General features: G+C 55.0%; 1 protein-coding gene across 5 annotated transcripts; it reads left to right on the plus strand.

The window, feature by feature from the left end:
• Nucleotides 1-7,288: 7,288 nt before the first annotated feature.
• On the plus strand, nt 7,289-25,547 carry LDLRAP1 (low density lipoprotein receptor adaptor protein 1). Of its 5 annotated transcripts, XR_005827002.1 has the most exons (10): nt 7,290-7,439; nt 10,143-10,285; nt 11,842-11,954; nt 14,766-14,880; nt 17,695-17,767; nt 18,201-18,281; nt 19,651-19,781; nt 21,429-21,463; nt 21,871-21,961; nt 22,558-22,626. XR_005827002.1 is itself a non-coding variant. In XM_040587878.1 (9 exons), the coding sequence occupies exons 1-9, from the start codon at nt 7,355-7,357 to the stop codon at nt 22,721-22,723; spliced, it is 942 nt and encodes a 313-aa protein (XP_040443812.1). In that variant the 5' UTR covers nt 7,289-7,354; the 3' UTR covers nt 22,724-22,747. The 5 variants fall into 5 exon arrangements, 4 of the variants coding, with proteins under 4 accessions (XP_040443812.1, XP_040443813.1, XP_040443814.1 ...); XM_040587878.1 differs by lacking the exon at nt 21,871-21,961 and having other exon boundaries at nt 7,289-7,439; nt 22,558-22,747; XM_040587879.1 differs by lacking the exon at nt 21,871-21,961 and having other exon boundaries at nt 7,289-7,439; nt 19,654-19,781; nt 22,558-22,747.
• Nucleotides 25,548-26,992: the final 1,445 nt, after the last annotated feature.

Here is a 26,992-nt window from a genome sequence, read left to right on the forward strand (position 1 = left end):
AACTAAGTTGTGTTGGTGTCAATCTGAAAGCTCCAGCGCTGTCAGTAAAACTAATCCAGTTTAACACAAGCCTAAGAGGAGGACTGAATTCCTTGTGAGAAAAAGCAGAATTAACCCAAATGAGTGAGTAAACTCCTCAAAGAGCGCCTGGTCCCACTGTCCTTACATTGGGAAAATTAATGAGAATCAACACGAGCTAACTTTCACTCTCAGCTACATCCTCAGCATATGCCAGGGGAATTTGGACCCTGCCGTTTGCCTCCTGAAAGCTTTGAAGCTGGAGAAGTTGCACGAGGAATAACTTCCTCTCCACCTGCGTTAGAGCCGAGCAATCTTTGTGAAGGATAAATGTATTTTGGTGAAGAATAAATGCAGCATGAAAGAAGCCATTTCCCGGGGAACTGAACTATTTGTGAATTAGATGCTCATTTGGCAAATGGCTTTGGCCAAACAAACCGCCAAGAACAGAAAGCATGTGAGAAGGGGGGGGAAGTTCCCAGCTGTGCCTCCGGAGCTGGGATGCACCCCTGGATCTGGGATGCACCCCCAAAGCTGGGATGTACCCCCTAAGCTGGGATGTACCCCTAAAGCTGGGATGCGCCCCCGGAGCTGGGATGTGCCCCCAAAGCTAGGATGTACCCCCGGAGCTGGGATGTGCCCCCAAAGCTGGGATGCACCCCCAAAGCTGGGATGCGCCCCCAAAGCTGGGATGCACCCCCGGAGCTGGGATGCGCCCCCGGAGCTGGGATGCACCCCCGGAGCTGGGATGCGCCCCCGGAGCTGGGATGCGCCCCCGGAGCTGGAATGCACCCCCAGAGCTGGGATGCGCCCCCGGAGCTGGGATGCGCCCCCAGAGCTGGGATGCGCCCCCAAAGCTGGGATGCGCCCCCAAAGCTGGGATGCACCCCCAGAGCTGGGATGCACCCTCGGAGCTGGAATGCGCCCCCGGAGCTGGGATGCGCCCCCGGAGCTGGGATGCGCCCCCGGAGCTGGGATGCGCCCTGGCGCTTTGGTTGAGAAGCAAAATGGGATGAAGCTCAGTGCCTGGCCCAGCTGCAAAGTCAACAGGAGAAGACAGAGACCCCTCCAAGGAGTCTCCACCAGGGTCTGGCTCACCCTCTGGAGATACCACTTTCTCCTTCACTACAGAGGGAGAGCAGATAATTAACTCCCACCAGCCTTCTGACTCCAGGCAGCAAAAATGAGCCGAGTCCTTCTGCGGTGGCTACAGACGCTGCTGCCGCTCGGTGTTTTTTGAGCCAAAGCCCTGGAGTGCTCCGCGCTCCACGCCAGCTCCGCTCTTCGCAGCAGATCAGCATCTGCAGGGCTCAGGTGGGCGGCTGCTGGTGCCGGGAGCCGGGCGGCCCCTTCTGCCCCCTGTGCCGGTGGTCCACATGTGTGACAAGGGCTCATCGCAAACGCTGTGATGCCAGAGCAGCCCGCTGTGCCTGGCCGGGGCTGGGGGACAAGCACCTTTGCCCAGCACCCTGCAGGGGCCGTGCTCAATCCCCTGGCACTTCAGCTGCCATCTGCTGAAAACTGGGGGAGCTCCCCGGGGGGACGCAGCATGCAGGAGCAGTGACCTGGAGATAAGCCATGTGGATGGGGAGGGACCGCTCCAGCCTCTCCCGAGGTGGCTCTCGGCCATTGAGATGGAGCTGGAAAGGATGCTCAGGATCCCTGTCGCCCCCGCCGCTGCCTGCCTGCCCAGATTGCTTCCCAGCACCCAAGGGCACGCTCGGCTCTCAGGGCTGTGCCGTGCCACCTGAAGGAAGCAGGGGACGAGGCGCTGGGTGTGCAAACACAGGCTTGCGGAGGGAAGACAAGCAAGTCCACAGGGGAACAAACCACAAACACACACTGGGAACAAGCACGGCTTCCCATTTCCCTGAGCAGCAGCAGTGCTGATGTGGATTTTCCATCCCTCATCCCTCCCACCGCACTCAGCTCCCCAGCTGGGCTTCCTCCCCATCACGGGGGCCTTTCTTCCCTCCAGAGAAGGGGGACAGTGATGGGGCGTACAAGGCACCTGCTGCCTCCACCAGCGGCGCAGCAGGGTGGGAGGGCGCTTTCCTCCGGAGCTTCTGCCTCATCTACAATTTGCCGTCAGGGCAAAGCCCCAGAGCTCCTTCGGTGTTGGAATTTTTAAGACCGGTGCTGGCCACAGAGACCAGCTGGGCTGTGGGATTTCCAGTGCAAGACATTGTTCAGACCCAAAAGCGTGCAGAGCTCCAAAAAAAGTGATATTTACTTCTTGGTACCCAAGAATCTGCAGAGCCAGGCTAATTATCGTATGAAATTTGGTAAGAGGCATTAAGTCTTCTGCTTTCAGGTTTAAGCCAGCCTGTAATTACCTGGGATTGGGAGATTTTCTGCACCACCCTCTGCAGTGCCTGGCACTGAGCATCCCTGGAAGCAAGATGCTGCGCAGGTGGTGCGCGTGCTGGAGCCCCGTCTCCGCAGCCCTCTCAAACGCAGCCCCAGTTTCCCGGGTGCATGCTCAGCTCACAGCCCTGGCCCGGCAGCCGCAGCCGATCGGGCACACTGACGAGGCTGACAGGCCTTGATTGCAATTAAGTTGTTGCTCCTCACCGCCCTGGGCCTGTTTTCCATTAGCACAGGCAGTTCAGTGCGCGCAGCCGTCAGCCTGATTTTATCAGTGATCCGGGCAAAAGCAGCCGGGCTATGGGGATGTGGGAATAGTTCAAGAGCGTGATAGAAAAGAGGTCACAAAAAATAGAAAATTCAGGTCATGGTGTTTGGGGGAAAAGCATGTGAGGATTGTGCTAGCAGTGGGCATAGTAATTAGTGTGTTAATTTGGCATTGCCGGGGCTGAGCCCACCTGCTGCTCCTCTGTGTAGGGGGGTTGTAAGGGAGGTGAGAGCAGCTGGGTCTTTGCTCTTTGTGCGTGGTTGTACGGAGCAGGGCGAGGAGCAGCACAAGGGATCTGGGAGGGGGAGAGCAAAAAAAACAACAACCAGGGGCTCCTGGTTCTGGCCTGGATGCAGCTCCAGACTCCTTAAGGGTGCTTAAAACCCTTGCTTTGGGGGCAGCGGAAACTTCAGGATGGGAACGCAGCCCTGCTGGGACAGCACCCAGCTACGCTAAAATGGGTGTTTCATGTCAGGCTTTGTTTCCCGTCTCCAGCTTGATGCTGCTTTCCGAGCGGCGCTGATCCTGGGCATCCTGGCATCGAAGGGGATGCTGGAGGTGTCCCACCTGCAGCCTCTGGAGAGCCCTTTGCACAGGTGACACCACAACCGCGGTGACCGGTCCCCCGGGACCAAGCCGAGTCCGTCCGTCCCCTCGCTCAGCACCGGCTCCTGGCCAGATACCGGAACAGTCAGATACTTCTGCAATATTGGATACTATGCCTATTTATAATGCCCTTTCTCCATAGATCTCAAAGCATGCTAATTGACTCATTAACAAAGTGTTAATGACTCTGGCAATTTAAGTCCTAAGCACGCCTATAAATTAGAAGTTTTCCTGAGTTAAGGTGATTCTCTGAGCTGGGAAACCTTTCCTGCAGAGTCCTGGGACACCGCGCGGCCAGACGAACGGGAGCGTTGGCGTTCCTGGAGGCAGGGGACAGGGGACAGGGAACATCCCCCCGGTCAGCTACTCGCTTAATCAGGGCAACTCACAACGTTGCAGCCAACAACTGCCAATTAGAGCACATTTGTAGTTGCTGGTGTTATTTTCTCCTTAATGAAATGTCAAAGGAAGGGAAAACAGCAGCAAATGTCAGCAATTGGTCTTGTATCACATAGAGGGGTAGACGTGGGCCCTCTCAGCGAAGATGCCAATTTCTTAGGAGGCAAACCTCAGACGGATGTGACACAGCTACAGATTGCCATTATTGATCACCTTTTAACCAGCCCCAGATAGCCTCAATTGCTCTAAACACACTTTGCTACAAATACAAAGACAGGAGTGGATGAGGAAAGCCTCGGGAGCGTGCAGTGTCCCTGGCTGGGGGGGACGGCATGGCTCTGCGAACTTGGTTAAGCAAAGCAGGGAGCAAACACCCACCCACCCTCGTAGTAAAGCAGAATGACCATCACTGAACTGGGGCTGTGAGTACGTTGTAGAGATTGCTCCAAAGAAATCGGTGATGGCTCGCTCAGCTGGGGCCCCGCCAGAAGGGAAAACGCATCAGCGTTACAAAAAACTGCAGAAATGTCAGTGAAAAGCCGCATTTATTTCATTGTGATATGTGGATGTCAACAGCGTGGCGGGGAGGAGCAGCGGGGAGGGTCTCTGTGTGTCCTGGGTAGGAGAGATGCTGCTGGATGTGAGAAACGGCAGAGCTGAGCAGCCCCCCTGCTGCAACGCTGGAGATGCCAACCTGTATGATTCGGTGATGCTGCCGAGCTGGAAATAACCTGGGGAGAGAACACGTGGAAAGGGCCGGTGGCTCGTCAGGAGAGATGACAATTAGCGGGGAGATGGATGGGCAGCCACGGGCCGAGCACAGTGGCGCTGAGGAGGTCAGCTGCGCGGTGCTTGCAGCTGGCAGGAAAGCAGGGGTTCCAAAAAATTGCCGCTTTGCCACGCTCAGGTGTAAATAAATAGGGTGGGCTTTGCTTGCTGGCCCCCAGGATCCGTCCACCCGTGGGGGGAAAGATGGGGCTACCAGTGCTGTGTGGGGCGGTGATCTGAGCTCCCTGCTGGAGATGGCACTTCTGGGTTTGGGAATGGGAATGGGAGAGGTTTACCATCACGGGGGGATTTTTACCATCACGGGGGTATTTTTACCATCACGGGGGTATTTTAAACTCAAATTACGGCTTTCCAGGAAGCCGGCTGGGGTGGCACAGCCATTTGAGACCTTGGTGTGAGGGCTCCTCTCTTCCAGGTTGTTGCCGTGGTCCTTTGCTCTCCGGCTTGAGCCTTGACACTTGATCGTGTCATCCTGCACGTTCTGCTGCTCTCGCGATGTAACAGCCGCCCGAGACAGCCCAGTCAGCAAAGCGAGGGGCAAACGTGGGTGCTGGGATTCAGTGGGAAAGCCCAGCAGCTGGGTCTGGCACCCTTTGCAGTAACGCCCAGAGGCAGAGGAATACACCCCGTGTGCCCTGGAAGGAGCTACAGAGGTGGGTAGCGGCTGTAGCAGGGAGGGATTGGAGCTGCAGGAACCTTCCGGATCTTTTCCCTGTCGGGCTGGTGGCCGGTGAGTGCCCTGGCAGAGGAAACACCGGGAAGAAAGCGGCGGAGCAGGACGCGAGCGCAGGAGCCGCTGCCCGAGTGACCCGGAGCACGGCGTGAGAGACGGGGCCAGCGGCGGTGCGAAACACAGAAACAGAAAAATAAATCACGGATGTGTCAGGTGGGTGGCTTTCTCAGGCTAGTTCATCAATGAATTAATTGCAAAGGTGTCTGCCTGAACTCATCGGCTGTTGGCAAGCAGGAAGCTCTCCGGCAAGCGCAGGGAGCTGAGCGTCATCGGCGCTGGAGCGAAACGTTTGAGCTCGCCCTTAAAACCCCGAACGTCGCTCAGGTCTGAGCGTGTGCGGCTGCTCGGAGTTGCTGCACGGACGTGGATCTGTGTTTATGCTGAAATTTGTTCCTAGCACGGCATTTTTCCAGGTTTTTTGTATTTGCGTGCTCCTGCCCTTGGAGAGCTGCTCTGACGTGGTTAGCCCTCGGGGGAAGTGTCTTCTTTCGAGTTTTGGTCACTGTCCCCAGCTCACCCCCTGTGTGCTCAGGTCCAGACTGGGCACTGATGGAGCCATACTGGTGGCACTGTCCAGACTGGGCACCAATGGAGTTGTACCATCAGCACCATCCAGACGGGGCACTGATGGAGTTGCACCATCAGCACCATCCAGACCAGGCATCAGTGGAGCCACACCAACTGCATCATCCAGACTGGGCTCCGATGGGGCTGTACTGGCGGCACCATCCAGACCAGGTACTGAATGGAGCCGTACCATCAGCACCATCCAGACCAGGCACCGATGGCACCGTACTGGTGGCACCATCCAGACCAGCCATCAGTGGAGCCACACCAACTGCATCATGCAGATTGGGCACTGATGGAGACATACCGGTGGCACCATCCAGACCAGACACTGAATGGAGCTGTACTGGTGGCACCATCCAGACTGGGCACCGATGAAGTTGTATCATCAGCACCATCCAGATCAGGCACCAGTAGAGCCACACCAACTGCATCATCCAGACTGGGCACTGATGGAGCCGTACCGGTGGCACTATCCAGACCAGGCACCGATGGAGCCGTACCGGTGGCACTACCCAGACCAGCCATACCGGTGGCACCAGTCTGTTTCAGATGGGGCTTTTTGGAAAAGAGATTCTGTCCAGCCCTTCCACCACCCGCTCGCAGCCCCAGCCACTGCTACCCCACCGCCTGGCACCTCGGCAGGGCGACTCCTGCTACAAGCGGGAGAGTGGAATGTTAAAATTTGACTAAAAAGAGATTTTCAATTACACAAATGTTTCTGTGAATAATAGGCTTTGGAAGGCATTATTCTCCAAATCCTAAAAATGGGGTTTAACCTCCTCGTTATTATCCCTTTAATTTCGGAAAGCCTTTGAGGGCCTTAATCTTCCATACAATTATGTTCAGGCTGAGTTAAAAGGACGTTGGTGTCCGCGGTGACACGGAGGGGCAGCACGTGCTCAGGCCAACCTTTATCAAACATGATATTAAAATATGAATCAAATCACATTTTTTCATCGCGGGGTGGGGGCAATCGAGCACCTCTTGGGGCAAGTGCAACTATTTTGGTGTCACCCGGGTGTGCTGAAGCGGGGCGACTCGGGTCATGCTGCCATGGAGCCCTAGGAGGGGGTTCCTGCCCCGAACCTGTGTGTGGGGACCCCCCCGTGGGAAAGGTGGGGCCCCCGTGGAGCTGCTGTTTGCTGCCCCCCTCCACCCCAGGGGGTTGTAAGGTGGCTCTGGGGGTCTCGGGGGTCCCCGAGACTGGGGTGTAGCAGATCTCACGGGGGTGGGGAGGGCCAGCAGCTTTCAGGGGACCCCCAGCTCTCCGCCGAGCCTCGTGGGGGGATGTCCCCAGCTCTCCCGCGGGTCTCTCGGTAAGGGGGGGTACCGCCCGCCTCGGGGGGCTCCCCGCAGCCCCCACAGCCAGCCAGCGGTCGCCCCGCAGCTCCGCGGATCCCGCCCTCCCCGCGCCGCCCCCCGCGCCCTGCCCGGTCCCCCCCGCGCTGCCGGGACCCCCGGGGGCGGGGCCGGGTGGCGTCAGGGCGGGGCCGGGGGTTGTGGGCGGGGTTTGCGGAGGCCCCGCCCCCCGGACGCCGTCAGCGCTGGCGCCGCAGGAAAGTTTGCGGCGGGGCCGGGCCGGGAGCGGGGCCGGGAGCGGCGCGATGGACGCGCTGAAGTCGGCGGGTCGCGCCCTGCTGCGGAGCCCCAGCGTCCACAAACCCGCCTGGGCCGGCGGCCGGCACAAGAGTGAGACCCGCCGCCCCGCTTTGCTGCCGCCCCCGCGGCGCCTGCCCCCCCGCACCCCCTTGCCCCGCACCCCTCCTGCTTCCTGCCCGGCTCTATCCCGCCTCTCACCCCGCTGCACCCACTTTTCCCCCTCCTCGAGCTTCCCCCTCCTCCCCCCCGCACACCTTTGCACCCTGCTTTACCCCCTCCCCACTCCCCCTCTTTTCCATGCCCCCTGCCCCCCCTTTTTGCTTTACTCCCCTCTTCTGCACCCCTTTTTCACCCCTCTCTTTAGCCCCCTTTTTTCCTCCCGCTTTGCGCACCCCCCTTGCACCCCCCTTTCCCCCTGTACCCCTTCCCCAGCGCAGCTGGGGGGCGGCTGTCCGGTCCCCCAGCCTGGGGGGGGGGATGGGGGCTGGAGGCACTTTCTGGCTTTGTCCCAGTACATGCTCTGTCACACGATCAATGGCCCCTGGGCCAGCGGCCACTTGGCCAGTGCCGGGCGTCCTCCCACTGTGGCCGGGAAAGGGGGGAGCAGCCCGGCAGACCCCTGCGCTGCCCCCCCTGAGCATGGCAGGGGGCAGCAGGAGGGTGCCATGCCCACCTGCAGGCCAGATCAAACTTTTGGATTTTACTAATCTGATAAGACTGACCTGGCATCGTGACACCTTTTTGCTGGGATTAAGGGCCAACAGCTGAAGGACGCGAGGGGGGCGCCAGGCTGGGGGGCAGCAGGGGGCTGGAGGGGGCTGTCCCAGCATGGCCTGGCGGGACGTAGAGAAGCCCCTTTGCAGCGCAGCAGCCCTCGGGCTGGCCCTGAGCCTGCTGCCGGGTGACCTTGCAAACTGCCTCTGTGCTCTTCGTGGCGGGGGGGGGACACATCGCTGTCACCCCCCGGACGGATGCACCCCTGGGTGCAGTGGTGTGCGTTAACGGGAGGGTGGGCGAGGTGGGGACGGGGCAGGACAGGGCGCATGGAGGAGCGTCTGTCTCTGCTGCCTCGGCTGCTCCTTCCTTTCTGAAAGCACTTGGGTGGCTGCCCTGAAACCACCCGTTTCCGTCCCGGGCCCACCAAGCTGTGGGTGCTGGGGGCCTCGCTGCCGCTGGCACCGTCCCAGGCAGCGTGGGGTGCCCGCAGGCCCCCTGTGCTCGCAGAGGCTCCGAGCTGCCCCGCGCGGGGTACAGGACGGTGCCTGGCTGCCCCAAGGAGCATGGGGCAGGGGGCTGCCTGCCCGTCACCTGCAAACCACCCTGCACCCCGGGGTGCTCCCCTGGCTTCAGCTGCTACGGGTGGGAGGGCAGCGGCAGCACCTTGGGCTTGTGAGAAATGTCGGCTTTACGCTGGCACCCTCTGTTTCTAGCTGGAATGTGAGGTCAGTGCAGCATCCCACCTGTCCTGGGGTTTTCCCTTCCCCAGGTTGGGGACCTGCGTGTGGGTGCGGAGCCCCAGCCCCCCTGCAAACCCTCCCCGTGGTCCTGCTCCCACCTGCTGCCGTCGCTTTGACTCCAGCCGGTGCTGGGCTGGCCGGGGTGGTTTGCTGCCCGCCGCCGCCGCACTGGGTCCTGGGAGTGGTGCTGGGGTTTATGGCTTATCTGCCATCTCACCTTCCCCAGGAGGCTGAGTCACAGGGGTTGTGCCGGGGGTGTCCGTCCCCCCCGCAGCCCTGCCCTCCCGGCGCTGCAGGTGTGCAGGGAGCTGCGGAGCTTGGCCCTGCTGCTGGGAGGCAGCTGAAGGAGCTGAATTCAAGGCAGCGAAGCCTCTAGGGATATGTTTTATGTGTGGCGAGTGGAGCCTCCTCGCTGGGAGCCCCGTTGCTCCCCAGGGCTGTGGGTCGTTGCCTCCTGCTCAAAGCAGGACCCTCCTTAAGCACACAAGCTGCAGATCCTGGGTCTGGAAGTCAGCGCCTGCGGTGCGATTTCAGTCTTAGAAATACCCACCCAGCTTTCGGTTTGGTCTCAGCCTTATTTCCGTGTTTAAGACCCTCCTTCCCATCCTTGCAGCACACAAGGGAAGCGGCTGGTGGCCTCCTGGGTGATTTCCAGGGGAGAGCAGAGACCTCTCCTTGCCAAGGTGCCACCTGCATGATGGGCTTCTCAAGGAGGTCGGTGACCGATGCAGTGAGTCACAGTGTGTCACCTGGATCTGTGCGCGGGCTTAGCTAGCAGCAAATCCTGTCTTAGCCTCCCTGGGTAGGTGATAGTAGCACAGGGTAAGGTCATTGCCGGGTGGGGGGATGGCACCAAGCCCTCCCCGGCACCTGGCTGGCGCTGGTGCGCAGGATGCCCTTGGTTAGTGTTGGTTACAGCGGTTGGGCACAGGCTCGTTTACAGCGCAGGATCCCCTGGGCGCTCACAGTGACGCTGAGGAGCTGATGGATCTCGGAGGGTTGCTGCCATTTGCTGTGGCTCCTGGAAAAAAATTGGGGGGGTTGTTTTCTGCTGCCTTGCATAGCTACACAGGCTGGCGATGACGTTGTGGTGAACACCTCGTGGTTGCCACGTGGTTGAAGCCTGCTGTCACCTCCAGCAGCCAGGTCTGTGCCCCATCTCCTTCCCCCAGCGCCTTGTGAAAGCTGTGGCAGCGCAGCGAGCTCCCAGCTGCTCGGGCACGGCGGTCCGGGCAGTAGCTAAACCAACACCCTGCTTGTTCCTGAACCCTCAGGGCCTGACAGGGGTATCCTTGTGCCTTCGGGAATCTTAAGAGCCTCTTGGTTGTCTCTCTAGAGCTCCCGGAGAACTGGACCGATACCCGCGAGACACTGCTGGAGGGGATGCTCTTCAGCCTGAAGTACATGGGCATGACGCTGGTGGAGCAGCCTAAGGGAGAGGAGCTCTCCGCTGCCGCTGTCAAAAGGATCGTGGCCACTGTGAGTGTCGGGGCTGGAGCAGGGCTCCGTCTGTCCCTAGGGAGGGTTTCACAAGCCGCAGGTCCGGAGGCAGTGCTGTCCCTCCGCAGGCTGGGGCTGTCAGGGGTGCAGGACCAGCTCGCTGGTGGTGCAGGGAGAAATGCAGGCAGCGGTGCTGGGAAGCCCTTGGGAGCAGCCCCAGCCTGCGGGTAGGGCAGCTGGGGAAAGCTGCTGTTCTGTCTGAGCTCTGGCCTCTCTTGATAAGCTTGGGTGACCCTGGGTGTGGAAGAAGCCTGTGACCTGGTGAAATCAGCCTTCCCCAGGGCTGTCTCTCCTCTTGCAAGGCGCAGACAGCGTTTTGAGTGTGGCCAGGCGCAGGTCTGAGAGCTGGCATGCGCTTCCGAGTTTTCCTTCCCAGGATTTAGAGGGTTAAGAGGAGAAGGGAGCAGGACAGCTTGCTCTGATTCCCAGCTAATACAGCTGCTGTCCTGCTGTAACCTCTGAAGCAAGAGGGACCAATTTTCAGCCATCCTCTAGCACTGAGCCTCCCTGGAGCCCCTGCTTACCAGGCTCCAAGTAAAATTAACGCTTCTTTAAGCCCTTATAAAACTGAATAAGGCAAGCACCCAGTCGTACAGTTAACCGTCGTAAAACTCAATGGGGTGGCGAACTGCGCTGGGTAAGGACGGATCCTTCCCTGGCATGTGCTGTGGTGGATGGGAGGGGAGCGCTCGCGTGAAACGGGAGCTGCTGGCAGAGCCCTTCGTGTCTGCTCTGATCGACCCAGAACGGAGCCTTTAGATCAAAGCCCCGGGGCTGAGGTCAGCCTCAGCGGGGCAGGACCGGCTGCCAGCTGCTGGGGACATGGCTGGAGCGAGGTCCCCAGGGAGCAGGGCTGAGGATCCAGGTCTGCAGTCTGTAACTAGCTGGCTGCGTGGCGTTTGGTTGTTTGGATTTTTTTAACGGAGAGAAGCTGGGCGGTGAGCTGAATGTAACCTGAAGGCTGAAAGCACGATAGTAGTAAATAAGAGAAAGTGGTGTTTAAAAGCCCAGTTACTTTTTAAGCCTGTGTCCTGACCTTGGCATGGGGATGCTTTGCCACTCAAGCGGGGTTTGGCAGCACAGCTTGAAACTGGTTGCTTGGGAGCCCATGTCCTGCAGGACCATCCTGCTGGCAGCACAGCTCCCTTATTCATGCTGGTGTCCTCCCTGCTCCAGCGCCGGCCCTAAAGACAAAACCCCCCAGTGTTTCACCAGAAACTCACACGGCCTGGCCGGAGCAGCCGCTGCTGCGTGTGGGTGGCCGTGGGGAAATCCTCGGGGGGTGCTGGGCTACAGCGTGGCATGGGCAGTGTGTGTCCTTGTCTTGTTAGTGCCAACAAAAAGTCACTGCTTCAGGGAAGGAAAAGTTTTAAAGAGTGCCTTCGCACACCTGGTAGTAAACTCAGTCCCTAGCACTAGCAAGTGCGATCCATATACGTATTAGGTAGTGTGTACCTGGAGTCTCTGCTCATGTACCTTTGGATGTATCAGCGTTAAAAGCCTGTAACTTTCCCCTCTCTCTTTTCCTTCCAAAGGCAAAAGCAAGTGGAAAGAAACTGCAGAAAGTGACTCTGAAAGTCTCGCCCAGAGGGATTGTGTTAAATGACAGCGGCACAAATGAGCTGATCGAGAACATCTCCATATACAGGTGGGTTACGGGGCGCGCCTCAGTGGGTGCCATGCCCCAAGGGGCCTCATCTGCTCCGGTCTCCGCTCAAGCTGAGCTGACGCCTCACTGGCCATCACATCTTGATGGAAAGCAGAGGTGGGGGAAGAAGGGTCATTGCTAGATTTAAGGTAAATTTACATCCAGTGCAATAAGTGCCTGGCCAGGGGGAAGGAAAGACATGACAAGCCTAGAGTTGTCATGTGTGCAGACTGCAGATCCACAGCCAAGCGCTCCGTGGCCATACTTGGCTTTATCACCTGTTTTTGGCAATAGAAATGCCAAAGCACCTGGGGTAATGGCAAGAGTTGGATGCAGATGATGGTCAGAGCATCACTGAGCAGGTGAGGAGACGAGTGCTGGAGCCAGGGCTGCCCTCCCTTGCTGGCTGCTCTGCACCTGATGCCTTTAAATAGCTCTGACAGAGCAGGGATGGGGCAGCTGTTGAGACCCAGTACCAGTGTGGGCAGGTCAAGGGTGGATTATCCTCTGTCTGCTCCTCTGGCTTCGGCACTTCCAAACGTTCAAAAAGTTTGAGTTTTCGGAAACGGCACATTCAAAGCCTTCCGAACAGGCTGGAGGCAGGTGCAGGCCTGGGGAACAGAGCTCAGCTTGGATCTGGCCCTTTCCATCTCCTCCATCCCTTCTCCTTCTGCATCCCCCACACTCTGCTTCTGTCCTTCACCTGTTGCTCTGTGTCCCCGTGCTAAATGTGGGGTGGGGAGCGTGGCTGGGGGCACTCTCTCTAAACAGGCTACTAACCCGCTTGCTTTTCTCCAGTCAAACTAAGAGTCGCGTACAGTGCTGAGCCCCAGCCCTCCCCAGGAGATAAACCCAGTGCTGAAGAGCAGAGCTGGGCGAGGTGGCTGGGCCAAAACTGGCATCACTGCGCTGGTGTAAGAGCAGGCATAGCCATGGGGACAGGGTTTTTAGATGCTGCCTTAAATTCTCCCCTGACACTTTAACAGCTGTGATAAAGCTGTTCCTCCCAGTCAGTGGTCGTGTACGAGCGGCCCCTCGATGCAGTTGACAAGTCAGCGCATCCTAAACAGGCTGTTGATTTGGGGGTGCTGCTGCTCCCCAAAGCTGCCGGCGCTGTGGGAGCAGGGATCACAGCAAAAGCTGGGGTCTGCGTGCGCGGGGGGTCATCTCCCCGCTCCGTGAGCGTGCTCCTCTGGTGGTGGCCCCGAGGCTTTTCTGTAACACCTCTGCTGCCTGCTCTTCAGCTCTTCCGTTCACCGGGATGATGCTGGCTCTGAGCTCTCACCCCGGATCATGTGCCGGGGCAGGACGGGATGGCTGCAGCTGAACCACAGCCACCGTCACCACGTCACCGGAGTGCTGCTGCCAGAGGCCTCGGTGGTAAAACGGGCTCGCTTCAGAGGCGGGTGTGAGTTATCTTTTCCCTGGAAATTAATGGCCGTTGAATATTGAGCTGAGCACTGGGAGGTGCTGGAAGGGCCGTGTGGCAGCACAGACAACCTTATGCAGCTTTGTCACGCTACTAAAAGCGTGGCCACACTGTTTTGGGAAAAAAAGGGAGGAAGAAATGAACTTCTAAGTACCTTTTTAATCCAGAGCATGGCTCAGCTGTGGAAAACAAATTATAGGCCATTGAGCAAAGGCATCCTCATGTGCAACAAGAAACGAATGCAATGTAAATAGATTTTGAATGTGACTTTTTTTAAGTCGTAGCATCTGCTGGGAACTGGGACCTTCCAGTCCCCTCCCTGCAAACTCTCGGGGCAGTGAGAGCAGGAGCTGAAGGGGCAACATGGGGCCGTGGGAAAACTTTCGCCCAAGTGTCCCACTTTTTCCTTGGGTTTTCTCTTTCTATAACACCTGTTTGATCTGTCCTGTGCTCAGGGAAGAGGCTTTGCTCGCTGCTAGCACCTGCCGCCTTGCACTAAACCTCTGGGGTGCTCCAGCCTGTGCTTGCTGGCTTCAGATGAGACACTCAGTCCTGCAGCTCCTGGCATGGATGGAGCCATGGGAGATGGTGGTGGCTGATGCTGAGGGACCCACTGCCCTGCAGAAGGGAGCTGAGCCCTCAGTCACAGCCTGGTCTCCTCGAACAGGTCAGCCTGTTGCACTTCCAGAGCCTTGTTCAGCATTTCAGAGTCAGCTTTGCCCTGCCTGGGGGCTGGGAGGGACACGGCCATCCTGGGGATGCTCCACTGAGGTGGCTGAGCCTCCTTCCCTGTGTCCTGTGTGTTCAGGGGTCTTGGAGGATCCTGTGCATCTGCTACTGCGGATCTCGGAGCTTGAATTTCGGCCTTTTCAACCGCCTTTCTTGGGCACCCCTGCATCAATTTCTTTCCCTGGTTTGAGCCTCAAGATAAAATCGTAGGCTGAGAACAAGTCCTTCTCTCTCCTTGCAAGCTTATTCTCCAAGGAAAATCTTCCAAGTCTCTCTTCTGAAGGCAGAGCATTTGTCAGGTGCAGTCCCAGGCTGGCACGCTGCAGAGTCTTTACCTTCTTTAACCTGTCCTTTCCCACAAGGCGAAACATTTTCTCTTCTCTCCTGCCTCTGCGTGTGATGCTTGTGATGCGCGCCATGGCTGCAGGAGTTGCTCCGGGCTTCTCTTACGATCAAGCCAGCGGTATCAACTCCTCTGCTTTGGGAAGGAGTTGCCCTGAAGCCTGGTAATGCTCCCGTGCTCCCTCTGCCTTCCCTGCTTGTCCCCAGAGCTGGAAGTCCTGGGGCAGGCATTGCTGGTAGGTCAGAGGAGGGGTTGGATGATCCCCCTTGTGCGCAGTGCCCCAGACAAGACATTTCATTCTGTCTTTCAGGATATCCTACTGCACAGCAGACAAGATCCACGATAAAGTGTTTGCCTACATTGCCCAGAACCAGCTCAATGAGAACCTGGAGTGCCATGCCTTCCTCTGTACCAAACGGAAAATGGTCAGTCCAGAGGAAGAAATGGGGATGTGGCTGTAGGAGGAGGAAGGAGGGAGAGGCTGTGCCGGTGAGATAACAGCTCTGCCCCGAGGTAGAGCGAGGCGGGGGCCCTGCCCCGGCAAATGGCCACAGGAGAGCACCCAGCCTCCTGCTGCCACCGCCGCCTGCCCGCCCTGGCAGTGCTGCCCAGTCCCTGGCCACCGCTCTCCAGCAGGTGTAACTCCGGGCTGGATTCAGCCCATCGTCTTGGCAGGTAAAAGCCTTTCTGCCCCAAGATCCGGGGCAGGAGTGAGAGGTCCTGGCCCTGCACCGGCACCTGAACCCCCCTGCCGTGCTGTGGTCCAGCTGCTGGGATTCTTCCCTGCTCAGCATCCACTTCCCCGGGCTGCCAGAGGAGCCAGTCTGAGGTCTGAGCCCAGCGTGCTGAGAGGCTTTGGCAGGCAGGGAGGTCTCCAGGGAGGCTGGCAGCGAGGTGCCCAGGGGCAACCTCATTGATGGGAGGCATTTAGCCAGCGGGGGCTCGTCGCCCTGGCTTCCTTCCATTTCTTGCCATTGAAGCTCCTTATCCAATTTTTAGCGGTGTCTTTCCAGACGGGGCCGTGTCCTCCTCACAGGAGCAGCGCAGGAGACCCCGCTGTGTGCTGAGGATGGAGCTCAGGGCAGAGACCTGGGTATAGAAAACAGTCTCTGGCTCTCGCTTTGAACCCGCTCATTTTTTTCCTGCTGATCCAGTGCATCAGGATGGGCAGGGACCCAGCACTGACGAGCTGGCGAGGGAGAGAAGTGGGTCACTGGGCACCGGCTGCAAGTGGGGCCAGGAGAGCCCCAGGGGTCTCTCCAGTGGAGCCAGAGCTGGGGCTGAGCCCCCTCTGTGTGGCAGGAAGGGGAGGTCAGGTCCCGGGATCTCCTGAATCTGCGGGGAAACAAACCTCCCAAGAGCCATTCCCAGCCGGTGCACCCTGGCATGGGCATTCCTGGGTCCTTACGAGCATCCCTGTGCCCAGAGTATGGCCACCACAGCTCTGTTAATATTCTGTGCTTCTCCCGATTTAGGGATTTTTATTTTTTCTGGGGAGAGAATAATAGAAGCTACAAGTTGTCTCTCCTTTCTGTGGCGTACGCTCCCATCCTTGCACAGTGAAGATAAGCTTCTCTCTGCAAATTAAAATTTAAATCTCTCCAGTGCTAAAAGAATTATCTCAGTGGTATATCAGCTTAGTGCGTCTCCCTCCAAATAAAGTTCTCCAAGGCCTTTTGTGGCAAAACCTAGAAATATTTCTTTTTTTCCTTGTCTGTAAAATGCAGGAACGTCATGCTGGTAAGGTGATGCCCTGCTCCCAGACCAAGGACCGTCCCTGCCCCAGGGCAGGGTCCCTGAATGTATGCACAGCTACCAGTCACGGGCATATAATTAGTCCGTATTTTTAGTTCATGGGTAATTCTCAACGGTAGCTGGGTCTATTAAACTTGATTCAGATGTGACAGCTTAAATTGTAAACAGCTGTGAGGAGTTTCATACTTAATTACCATATTTAAGTTTTTGCCATAAAGCGTTTGCACTTCCATCAAAGATGTAAATAGCTCCAACATTCAAATGAGCTCTCCTGCTTTGCAAGGCTTAATTGCCACCGATAGGTTTACTGGGTTTCCTTGCCCTTCCCGTGCGGGAGCACCTGGCTTTTGGGGGACGCCTGCGTTCCGTTCGTGTTTCCCCCTCATCTCCATCCTCCGAGCTACCAGGGGCTGCGGGTTACGGACCCGGATCTGTGTTTGTTTAGTTTGCAACTTCATAAAACAAACTCACGCCTCAAGGCTCCTGCAGCACGCCAGCCTTGCAGAGTGTTCCTCGTTATCTCCTTGAACTTAAACTGCTCGTGAGCTCTGCCTTCTCCTAATGAAACTGGCATTTATGTCACTATTTATATATCTCCAGCAACTCAGGCTATTTAAGGTGGTGGGATTTTTTAATGCTGCTCAAGCTCTTGGCTTGGGGAGGAGTGGAGGGACTGAAGGGGAAGGTGTCCCTCCTCCTGCTGCTGCCCCAGCTGTTGCAGAACAAACCCGCGCTGTCGGTCAAAGCCAGCGAGACCCCGGCTTAGCTTGGGGGAGCCAGGGGAAGACCCTGGTGTCTCTCTTGTCCTGCTTCTAAGACTGCTCCCCGTTGGAGAGAGCTGCAAAGCCGTGGCATTTTACCCTCTTGCCCTTGGAGCATCCTTGTGCATGCAGTTGTGCGTGGTGCTGGGGAGGGATGGACCACAGCTCTGCGCATCCCTCCCCAGCACTGGTGTGGCCAACAGCGGCGTGGTCCAGCACTCGGGCCCAGGCGCTGATTCCCTTCAAGATGTTGGTTGTTCTGGTGGGTGATGCTCTGTGGCGGGTGCAGCGCAGCCGAGCCCTGGAGCAGGGAGCCACATCCTTCAGGGAGCTGCAGGGATGAGCCTGGGGCTATGCAGCACTTGCATTTGTTTAGGTCATACTAAGGTGTGGGGTGCAGGAAGAGCTGCGAGTGCCTGAGGGTCAGGAGCAGCTCTTCTCTCTCCATCCGTCAGCATGATGGCTGTGACAGCCATGTCCCTGCCTCCTCTGTCTTCCCATTACACCTGAAGACGTGTTTACAATGAGCTGCATGTCCTACATGGAGCAAGGCTCTGCTTCCATCAATATTTGATTACCCCTCCCCAGCCATGCAGGGAGCGTGCAGAGCAGAGGGCTGGTTGGATCCAGGTTGACATGAATCTGCAAAGCAAAACCTCCAGATGATTTACATCTACATGAGGACCGGTTGATTAATGTGCTGCCTCACCGCTGTCTTTGCAGGCACAGGCGGTCACCCTCACCGTAGCCCAGGCCTTCAAAATTGCGTTTGAGTTCTGGCAAGCAGCTAAGGAAGGTGAGGTTTTTTCCCCTCTTTCCATGAAAGTCCAAGGGATGATTTTGATTTTTTTTTCCAGCTTTCAAGTGCCTTTTCCTCTTGCTCTCCAAATTGCCAGGCTGCTGTTAAGGTTGGTTCGACCTCTGGTGTGATTTAAGGCATCTTACGTGTTTCTCTTAACAGCCTTTTAAATCCACCCAAATTCTGGCTGCACTGCTTTCTTGCAGGCAGGGTGGGAAGGACCTGGGGCTTGTCTGTGGTACCTCAGAACCCTGCTGCTGTCAGGATTCTTGCTTTCACCTTCCATGAGATTATAAAACACATCCAGAGCCTGGGCTGCTGTGGGCAGAGGAGACCTGGTGGCCTGTCCTAGCTGTCCCCCCCGGACCTCCTCCCTAAAAGCTTGCAGGGGAGTACTCGTGGGCAGTGACAGGGTCTCCTTCTTTTGCAGAGAAGGAGAAGCGGGAAAGATCCATCTTGGAAGAAGGGCCAAGCAGCCCCACCCTGGAAGCCCCAGCCCACTCCAATGCACGTAAGTCACCAATAGCAGAACTTGGCTTCGGGCTTGGCGATGGGGAACAGCCTGAGGGTTTTTGCTGGAACGGGGCAGGCTCCTGGGAGGGGTAGGCTCCTGGGAGGGGTTTAAAGACCAGCAAGGAGCAAACATTTTTTGTCGTAGCAGAGCTGTTGCCCTCAGCAGTGCGCTTGGGATGCAGTGGGTGCCTGCTGAGTCCTTCCATCTCCCTCTTAAATATCTAGTGCAGCCCCTTGTACAGCCGCTGCCACCCCGGATCCGTTTACTTCTGCCCTAGGCAAACTGGCCGTAAGATCCTTATGAGCTTAGCATGGACCCCCACGTGCCAAGTTTGATTTCAGGTTTGTCTTGGACCTGAAACACTTGGAATCCCATCAGCTGAAGGAGATGGACATCCAAGTGCCACCCTGCCTCCGGCTCCCCAAAGGAAGGAGAGGTGCTTGAAAATGAATAGTAAAGCCCCTAATTCAGCACCTGGCCATGGGTCCTCTGCTACCTCTGAAATGCAAGACGCGTGGCCAGGGAGAAGTGGGGCAAAAGGCTAATCTCTCTTCCGTGCTGGCCACTGAGATAAGAGGATTTGGCACAGAGGAAAATAGCATTAAACTGGGCTTCCTTCCAGGCTGGCACATCTCGTTTCTTCATGTGAAGGCCCAGGACTGGAGGAATCTGTCGCAAACGGTGGCATATTGGGATAAGCGAGGCCTGGGGCTGCCACGGGTGTAAGAATGAGCTCCAACATCTGCCTGGGGGATGCTCCACACCCAGGGCTCTTCTGTATCCACCCGTACTGCAGGGGCATGAGGAGGATTTGGGGCTTCCCTGAAACAACCAGCCTGCAGTGTCCCAGCAGCCCCCGAACTATAAACTGTTCGTCACCCAGTGCAGGATTTGCCCTTGGTCCTAAAAAATAATGAGGCATCTCTGTAAGATGCTGAATCAGTGGCGTGGGCTGAGCTGTATCTATCACCCAGGGTCTGTTCCCACCCTGGGGTTGGGATGTCCTGGGGTGGGATGTGTCAGCTTTGCCTGGGGCTGATCCTGACTCATCCCAAACGTAAGTGGGTACCCAGGAGCCTCCCCTGATGGCTGCTGGAGGGACGAGCTGGCTGATCCTCCCCTGCGTCACTGTCAAGAGGGTCTCAGGTGCCTGATCTGAGCATCACTAATTATTCAGGCTGAAACGACAGCCCCTGCTGAGGTGAATGCAGCTCCCTCATGCTAAAATCTGGGGCTATCCTGCAGGAATTTGATGCAACCCTTTGATTCCCCTCTTGAAGGGAAGCGATTACTGCAAAAAGGCTTGGTTTCACGTCATCTCTGTTTTCCCCTCCCCTGCCTCATTCCCTCTCTGCTCTGTTTGCAGCAGCAGCCACAGGGAACTTGCTGGATTTAGAAGACTCTGCCAAATCACCCCTGACCAGCAGCGCAAACTCCCCACACTTGGACAACAGCATGTTTGGGCCCAGCTCCTCTGTAAATAACAACGTGGTGTGGGTAAGTGTGTGCCCAAGGTCCTGTGGCATTTGCCAAGCCAGGGGGGACGTGCGATGCCACCTCCATTTCATGTGCTCCAGATCCCGTCATGGGGCATTTTCTTGGAAAAAATCCCTCCCCGGGAGCTCTGGGGTGGCTGAGCGGCTCAGGCAGGATTTCAGAGATGCCCAAGCGAGCTGGGTTTCAGTGTCCCACTCAAAATGATCAATTAGTGTTCAAGTACCTACTGCCCTTTTTAGGCTCTGTAAATAAATGAACGAGATTGTGTGGCACTCTGAAAAATGCTGCTGTCAAGTAATTGAATATTATTTATTCTTGAGCTGCATTTCTCAGTGGTTTGTCACTTAATTGAGAGACCACCTAACTGCTCTGTTCAGGGGAAAAAATCATTATGTTGATGGTTTTTGTTTACTGTTCACTAAAACCAGGTTATATTTATGTTTGTTATTACTTGTATTTTTCCCTTGGTTTTGTTTGTGGCTCTGTCTGTCTCGCCTGAGCATGGATGGTTTCTCTAAAATGTTCTCGGTCATCTGGCTTACTTGTTTCGTGGACCAGTAATAGAAAAATAATTAGCCAGCCCACATGCCTGGCTGTGCATCTGTCCAGGAGCCTCCTCCATGCCTGAGTGCTCCATCACCAGTCGGGCTGGGGCTGATCTTTGAAGCCCCAGTTGACCTGAGACCTTGTCCCAGCCATGAGCACTCTCTGGAAACATGCTGCCTGCTGAATTTTGGAGAACTGAATGATAAAGGCCTTCACCTGGAGCCTGTTTCTTGAGTCTGCTGGGTCTCAGCCTGAGGCTTTTCAGGTTAAACCTGAAGATCAACTCTTAAGTCGTATCAAATCCTTATCGGTGGTCTCTAATCCCTCCCTTGTTGCAGAATTTTCATACTTTACGTATTACGTGAAGTCTGTAAGTGCATCGCGCAATTGTGGGAATAGTCAAGTCTGTCCATAGCAAAGCCCTTGCACAGAGTCCATCTTCCAGCATGGGAAACCTTTCTCCCCCAAGCAACTCAGATGCTTTCCCTGGGAAACCTTAAGAGCAGCTCGGAGGTAAAAGACCCCAGAGCTTCTTTCAAGCAGCTCAGGTGCCCCCTGTGCTGATGCAGAGTTGCTCTCCAGGCTCCTGATCCAGAAATGCCCCGAGGGATGCCTGGAGCATCTTGCCAAGCTCTGTCCAGGTCCACCTCTTAGCAGAATCCTGCAGCAGGTGCCAGTCGCCTGCCGAGGGCTGTGGTTAACCCCAGAGGGGATGTGGTCCAGCTGATGGGCCAGATCCAGCCCATGCAGGCAGCGGGGCAGAATTAGCCCAGTTTGGAGGTGGTGGGAAAGGGCCAAGCCCCTGCCCCGCCCCTGGGCTGTGGGAGAAAGGTGGCATCCCCAGCCCGAGCCCTGGGATCTGCTCTGAGGAAACCTGGACCACCCAGAGTTATGCCTCTTGGCCTGGGGCGTGTGCAGGGAGTGAGATAAAACCAACCCAAGGAGGCAGAGAGGAGGCAGATTGCTGAGAAGAGCGTTGCTTTAGGCACTCAGGAGTCAACATACATATATTTTTTGTCTGCTGTGGAGCCGGATCTCTAAATACACTTTTGTGCGTTCTCTTAGCAACTACTTCTCTCTTTTTTTATCTCTTCAACAAAGGAAATGGATGATGGTCTCGACGAGGCATTTTCAAGGTAATTCTAATAACTCCCTTTACAAGTTCACACCACCAGGGACCAGCCTGGGAGACTTGACTAGTGACTGACTTTTAATAATGCTTCTAATCTAATCAACCACTGTGATCTGACCTAGGCAGCTGCCCCATCAGTGCCTCAGCTGTTAATTGAAAGATAGGCTTTGAGGCTGGCTGATAAGCCAAATATTTTGACAACCTTTTAAGGATGGAGAGAGGCTGTGTGTGATAGGGAATTTAATTTCCCAAGCAGTTGGCATGTCCGCTCCCGCTTGCCAGGGTGGTTTGAGGCTGTCCATGCTAGCTGCGGCAGTGCTGGTCCCAGCTTCTGGCACGGGGGGGCTTTACCCTTCCTCGCCCTTCTGTGAGGTTTAGACTAACCCTGAGTCTTCAACCGCAAACCAACAGCAACTGCTGAGGGCAGCCTGCCTGTTCCATCCGTCCCTGTTGCAGTGGGGTCACAGCAGGGCGACTGAAGCACCAATTTGAATTCATGCAGGTGAGCACATTCAGAGTTTGTGGCCACGGTTTCACATGGCTCAGTTTACTTTCCAGTCCAAATTAAGAGCTTCCCTGCGCATGCCTGCCGGCGATCTGGCAGTGTTGAACAAATCCATTTTCTTCTGAGTGAGTTTTCCTGGCTGTCCTCGTGCAGGCAGGCCCCCGTGGGGTGATGAGGATGCTTTAGGTTTTGTGGGTCCCATCCTCCAGATCAGCTCATGAAGCTGCCCAGCTGCCATTTGGGCAGCACACCCCAGTTTGGGCAGTGAGCTGCCTTTGGCGCAGATGCCAGAGGCAGCAGAGAGGGAAGGTGCTGAAGGAGGGAGTCAGGCAGCAGCGGGGCTGAGCCCGGTGCTGTCACCTCCCCGAGAGCCGCTCGCCTCTGCCCGGGTTTGGAGCAGTGCAAAAACTGCGTGCTCAGCCCTAAGGAAACAGAACTTCACGTCTTGTGTTTAGCTCTCAGGAATGATTTACAGCTTCCACTTCCATGGTAGCCCTGTCCCAAGTCGTGTTTGATAAAGGGGCTGCTTGAATTTATGTCTTGATGTCATCTATTTTCCTCACCTCTGTTCCTTGCCCTATTGAATTAAGCAGATGTTGTTGGTTGCGGTCTTTTGTTTTGCATTGCTGGATGCCGAGCTGTCACATCACCCTTGGCCTTCTGGTGACTCAGTATTTGGACGGCTCATCCACCAAGGCGGATGCCTCTGAAAGTGTTCCTGCCACAACATCATCGCTGGACATTTTTCTTCTTTATTAAAAAACGTGCATGTGGCTGGTTCAATCTGAGGCTTATTTGACACCGTGCCTCCCCTGGATGAAAGACCAAATATTTGAGTAAACCTTTGGCCCTGGGAGAAATGATGCTGCAGTGTTACGTTTTCGCAGAGGTACTTAACATAAAAGCAGACTGGGGCTTGCTAGGTTTTGCAAAACATCTGGAATGTGCTGAGATGAAGACATCTTAAAGCTCGTCCTGTGGGCTATTAAACATCATCTGAGTCCTGCTGTGTCGTAACCCAAAGAGTTAAATCCTTGGGCCAGGGAGTGAGGCAGGCAGTGACTATGGCACAGCCTGCGTGTCCAGACACACCACCGTGAAAATTGAGTCATTGCAGCGAGGCTGCTCCTTTGGTCGGCAGAGCCTTTACGCTGAGATAAGATCCCAGCAAACGATGCACCCGCCAGCAGTAGCTCGGGGGAGGAAAACAGCAACGTTCTGCCAGACCATTAATATACGGGATGCCCAGACTGCAAATTCCCTGGATGCCTGTAGGGGAAATGTTAGGATAAACCAGCAGCAAAGCTGCAACAAACTTGAGAGAGCTGCAAATGTTATGTGCCAGCTCTACCCTTACTAAATTATTTCATTCCATTGGAGGATTTTGAAATGTGGAGCTGCAGCTAGGGTTCGGCATTACAGATGCATCAGGCATCCAGGCTATAAACTGCATGGATTTGTGTTCTTACTTTCTGTTTTTCTCCCCTCTCAGACTGGCTCAGTCAAGAACAAACCCTCATGTCCTCGATACAGGACTGACAGCTCAAGATATCCAGAGTGCAGAAACACTCTCACCTGTAGACTGGAATAAAATAGATTCCAACGCAGGCGAGAAAGATGATCTGTTCATGTTTTGAGGTCAAATGCATCTGAGAGCTGACGAGAGAATAACCACTAAAAGTCTATGGACTGAATCGTGCTGTTTCGGGTGCTGTACGCAAGGGACTCTTCTGAGGGCTCTTCACCAAGTCAGATGATGTTGCAGCACAGTTTAGACCAAAGCTTTAGAAACCTAATGCAGAGTTTTGTACCTTGCTTTTACCTAAACCACAAGATGCTCTTGAGTATATTTATTCATAGCTGTTACAGTTTACATGTGTATTGGAAGGTGTGTAGAGCATCTGCAGTGTTATGTGGCAATATACCATGGAAGAACCTTCAGCAGTGCCTGTTCCTCTCCGAAAAAAGGCTATGCAACACCAAAGTCTCTCTGTATATACTTTTCTAGACAAAGGTCTGCAGATGGAAATGCAATTGCAAGCACAAACTGTTACTAATCCACTGTTTCTTGAACAACACATCACCTGCCTAGGCGGAGGGGCGGAGATTTGCAGCAGCTGCTAACAGCGTTAAAATCAAAGAGGTAGCAGAGATCTTGCTTTTGTTGTGAATGTCTGTGATACTCTCACAGTTGTCAATCACCCCTATGGGTTCTGGCTGTTTTCTTCGCCAGCTTTGTATGGGAATTGACACTTTTTTTTTTACCCAAAGACTCTATGAAGTTTTGCACTTTAAAACTTGGAACTGAAAGCAATGGTCCGAATTGTCAAGGTAAGCAGTGCCTGTAACTTCTCTTCAGAAGCTATTTACCCAAAAAAACCCCAACCTGGCAATGCTGCGGGTCTGTTTCAAAACAAGACTATTCACGTGCACCATTTCTGATGTGACACAAAATACTAAGGCTCCGTTGCACTGTTGGCTTTAAAAGCAAAACGGCTGGGGAGTAACAATTTGTTTTGCTAAAGCGTGTTGAAAATTGCAGGTTGGGTGAACCCAGTAGCACAATAGATCTGTGTTCTTAGCTCTGCTAAGTGGATTTGGCTGTGCATGCCTTTTTACTGTCTCAAAACCATTTGGTTGTTGCTCACTCAATAGACTCAAATGGAATTGGATTAGGCAAGACCAATACCTGGATGTTCAATTAGCAGGAGGTGCCCCTTCCAGCGGTACTCCGATCCTCTTCCCCCCGTCTCCCGTGAGGCTTGGGAAGCTGTCTTCATCTGCTCCTGGAATTGAAAATAAGTAATGGAGGTATAAAGCTTATGCTAATTAAAAGATTAAGTTTAATGATCCTAAATAGTCGCACTGACAGTTTGCAGTGTTTGTGGCCTTATGTGAAGTATACTAATCTGTTTTATAGATTTGTAACTTGGTTTTGAAACACTAATTCATTCCGCAGATAGCTCTTTATAACTCTTTTAAAACTGCTTGCAGGAAAAAAAAAAAAAAGAAAAAGCTCTTTGTCAGCTGTAAGAATTTATTAGGAAACAGCTGAGTGACTCTAACTTAGATTTGATTTTTTTTTCCCCCTAAGTGTTACTGTGATAAGGTACCGAGGACTTGTGAAGTTGACTCATCATGTCTTAATAAAACATGTGCTATGTTTATCTTGCAAAATTGTGTTTAAAGCAATTTTACATCTTGAAACTCTTATGCCCATGACTGACTTGATCTCATATGTAGCATCAGTCTCTTGCGATTGAAGGGATTGCTCAAAGTTTGCCCGTGCTACAGAGGCACACGTAGAGACGTGAACCCATTGTGTAAGCAATGCCAAAACTGCAGGAGTGGTTGTAGCAAGCGCCTTGTCCCGACCCCGAGGAGTGATGATCCTAGGAAAGAGCTTGGGCTGTAGGAATGGACTGGGAGGATTTGTCTGTACATCTTTCCCCTTTTCTAGAGACTCTAGGAGCATATGCTGATGCACAATGCTATATGTGTATGTATATAGTTTTTTTAAGAAAACCTTGTACTGTAAAGAATATCTGTACTAAGGAAAATAAAAGTTCTGCCATTTTTTGGAGTGTCTGTGCTGGGTGGCTTTATTTTTACCATAGTTCTTTTAACGTGTAGAGGCCTTTGTATTTCTAACTGGTTGAATTCTCCATCTCCTTTGATGCCCAGCAGTAAGTGATCAGAAGCATCCACGGGAAGTTTCTGTCCATCAGAAGGCTGTTCCCAGGGCCATCCAGGTGGGAAGACGGCTGCAGTTAGACACTAGTCTGTGGTGCTGCCTCCAGGAAACAGTTATGGGACTGGATGCAGCCACACAGGGTGCAGGGGGACAGGCAGCAGCCACTTTCCCTTCTGCGCTGGGCCACGAGGTGACCGTTGCAGCCGGCTCAGTAAATCTGTCCCTGCCTGAGCCCCTGCCTCGCTCCATTGCCCTCCAGGTAAGGGTGTGACAGCAGATGAGAAGAGGGAGGTTGGTGCTTTGAGCTTGTCAGCAGGTAAATGGGGTGTTGGTAACATCAAAAAACAAAATCTCTTAATTGATAGTGTGTCTGAGTCGCAGTGCAAAGTGCTTCTCCCTTGAGGGGAGTTTAATTCGTGCAGTTGCCTTTTAAATACAGGCAGCCCGGAGAGCCCGGCACAGCCTTGTGCACTTGGCCTCCCCCTGCAATTCCTGCCTTTGCTGGCTGCGAGCTTGGTGTGACTGGGCTCCTGCAGCTACCGGCTAATCACGCTGCTAACGCTTGGCTGGGAAGCACACAGAGAAATTCATTTGGGGATGCTGACAAAAAGATTTAACCTGCGTGTACCACCATGCTCCCTTTGTGGTATCAGAGCTGGGCTGCGGGCAGAGCAAAGGGGCTTTGCAGAGACACCTCTCTTCCCACAGTGTTAGACTAACCAAAAAAAAAAAGAATTAATAAAAGTTCATTTTTTTCTATTTAAATTGCCTGTTCAGTGTAAAGAGATGTCCCAGATTATGAGTACTGAGTACCAGCCGTCTGCGCCTTCATGCATAACTGATGGCGATGCTGAGGAACAAATTGATCTTTCAGTTTCGATGTGACCTTTTTTTAAGTGCCAGTTAAGAAACTTTCAGCATCCATTTCCTTCACCTGCGATGGCTGCGTGCTTGGGAGGGAGGGAGGGAGGGAGGGAGGAAGGGGCTCACGGTGGGAAGACACAACTCTGCCACGAAAAGGCAGCTGCTTGCACAGGGGCTGCAGCATCTGCTGTGAGCTGGGGAGCTGCTGGCTGTTCTCACCCCAGACCCCTATTTTTCGGGGGTGGGGGGGGGGGGGGGGGGTGGGGCGGGGGACATGGAGTGACTTCGCTGCCTGTTTTCCTCCCTTTCAGCAGCCACAGCAGCCGAAGTGGCGGTGTGGGCCGCGCTGTGAAATGCTGGTCTGTCACCCTGCTTTGGCACAGGGTGTATATAGGACATTAACAACTCCATCCATCCTACAGGCGGTAGCCAGCATGGGTGAGGAAACTAACTCAGAGCTCATCTTCAAC

Source organism: Falco naumanni, chromosome 3 (genome assembly GCF_017639655.2).
Source record: "Falco naumanni isolate bFalNau1 chromosome 3, bFalNau1.pat, whole genome shotgun sequence".
Taxonomy (NCBI): domain Eukaryota; kingdom Metazoa; phylum Chordata; class Aves; order Falconiformes; family Falconidae; genus Falco; species Falco naumanni.

Coding starts and splice junctions, on each gene's coding strand:
- LDLRAP1 (XM_040587878.1), top strand. CDS start 7,355: ATGGACGCGCTGAAGTCGGCGGGTCGCGCCCTGCTGCGGAGCCCCAGC. Junction 7,440..10,142: donor GGCCGGCGGCCGGCACAAGA/GTGAGACCCGCC, acceptor TTGTCTCTCTAG/AGCTCCCGGAGAACTGGACC. Junction 19,782..21,428: donor TAAATAACAACGTGGTGTGG/GTAAGTGTGTGC, acceptor TCTTCAACAAAG/GAAATGGATGATGGTCTCGA.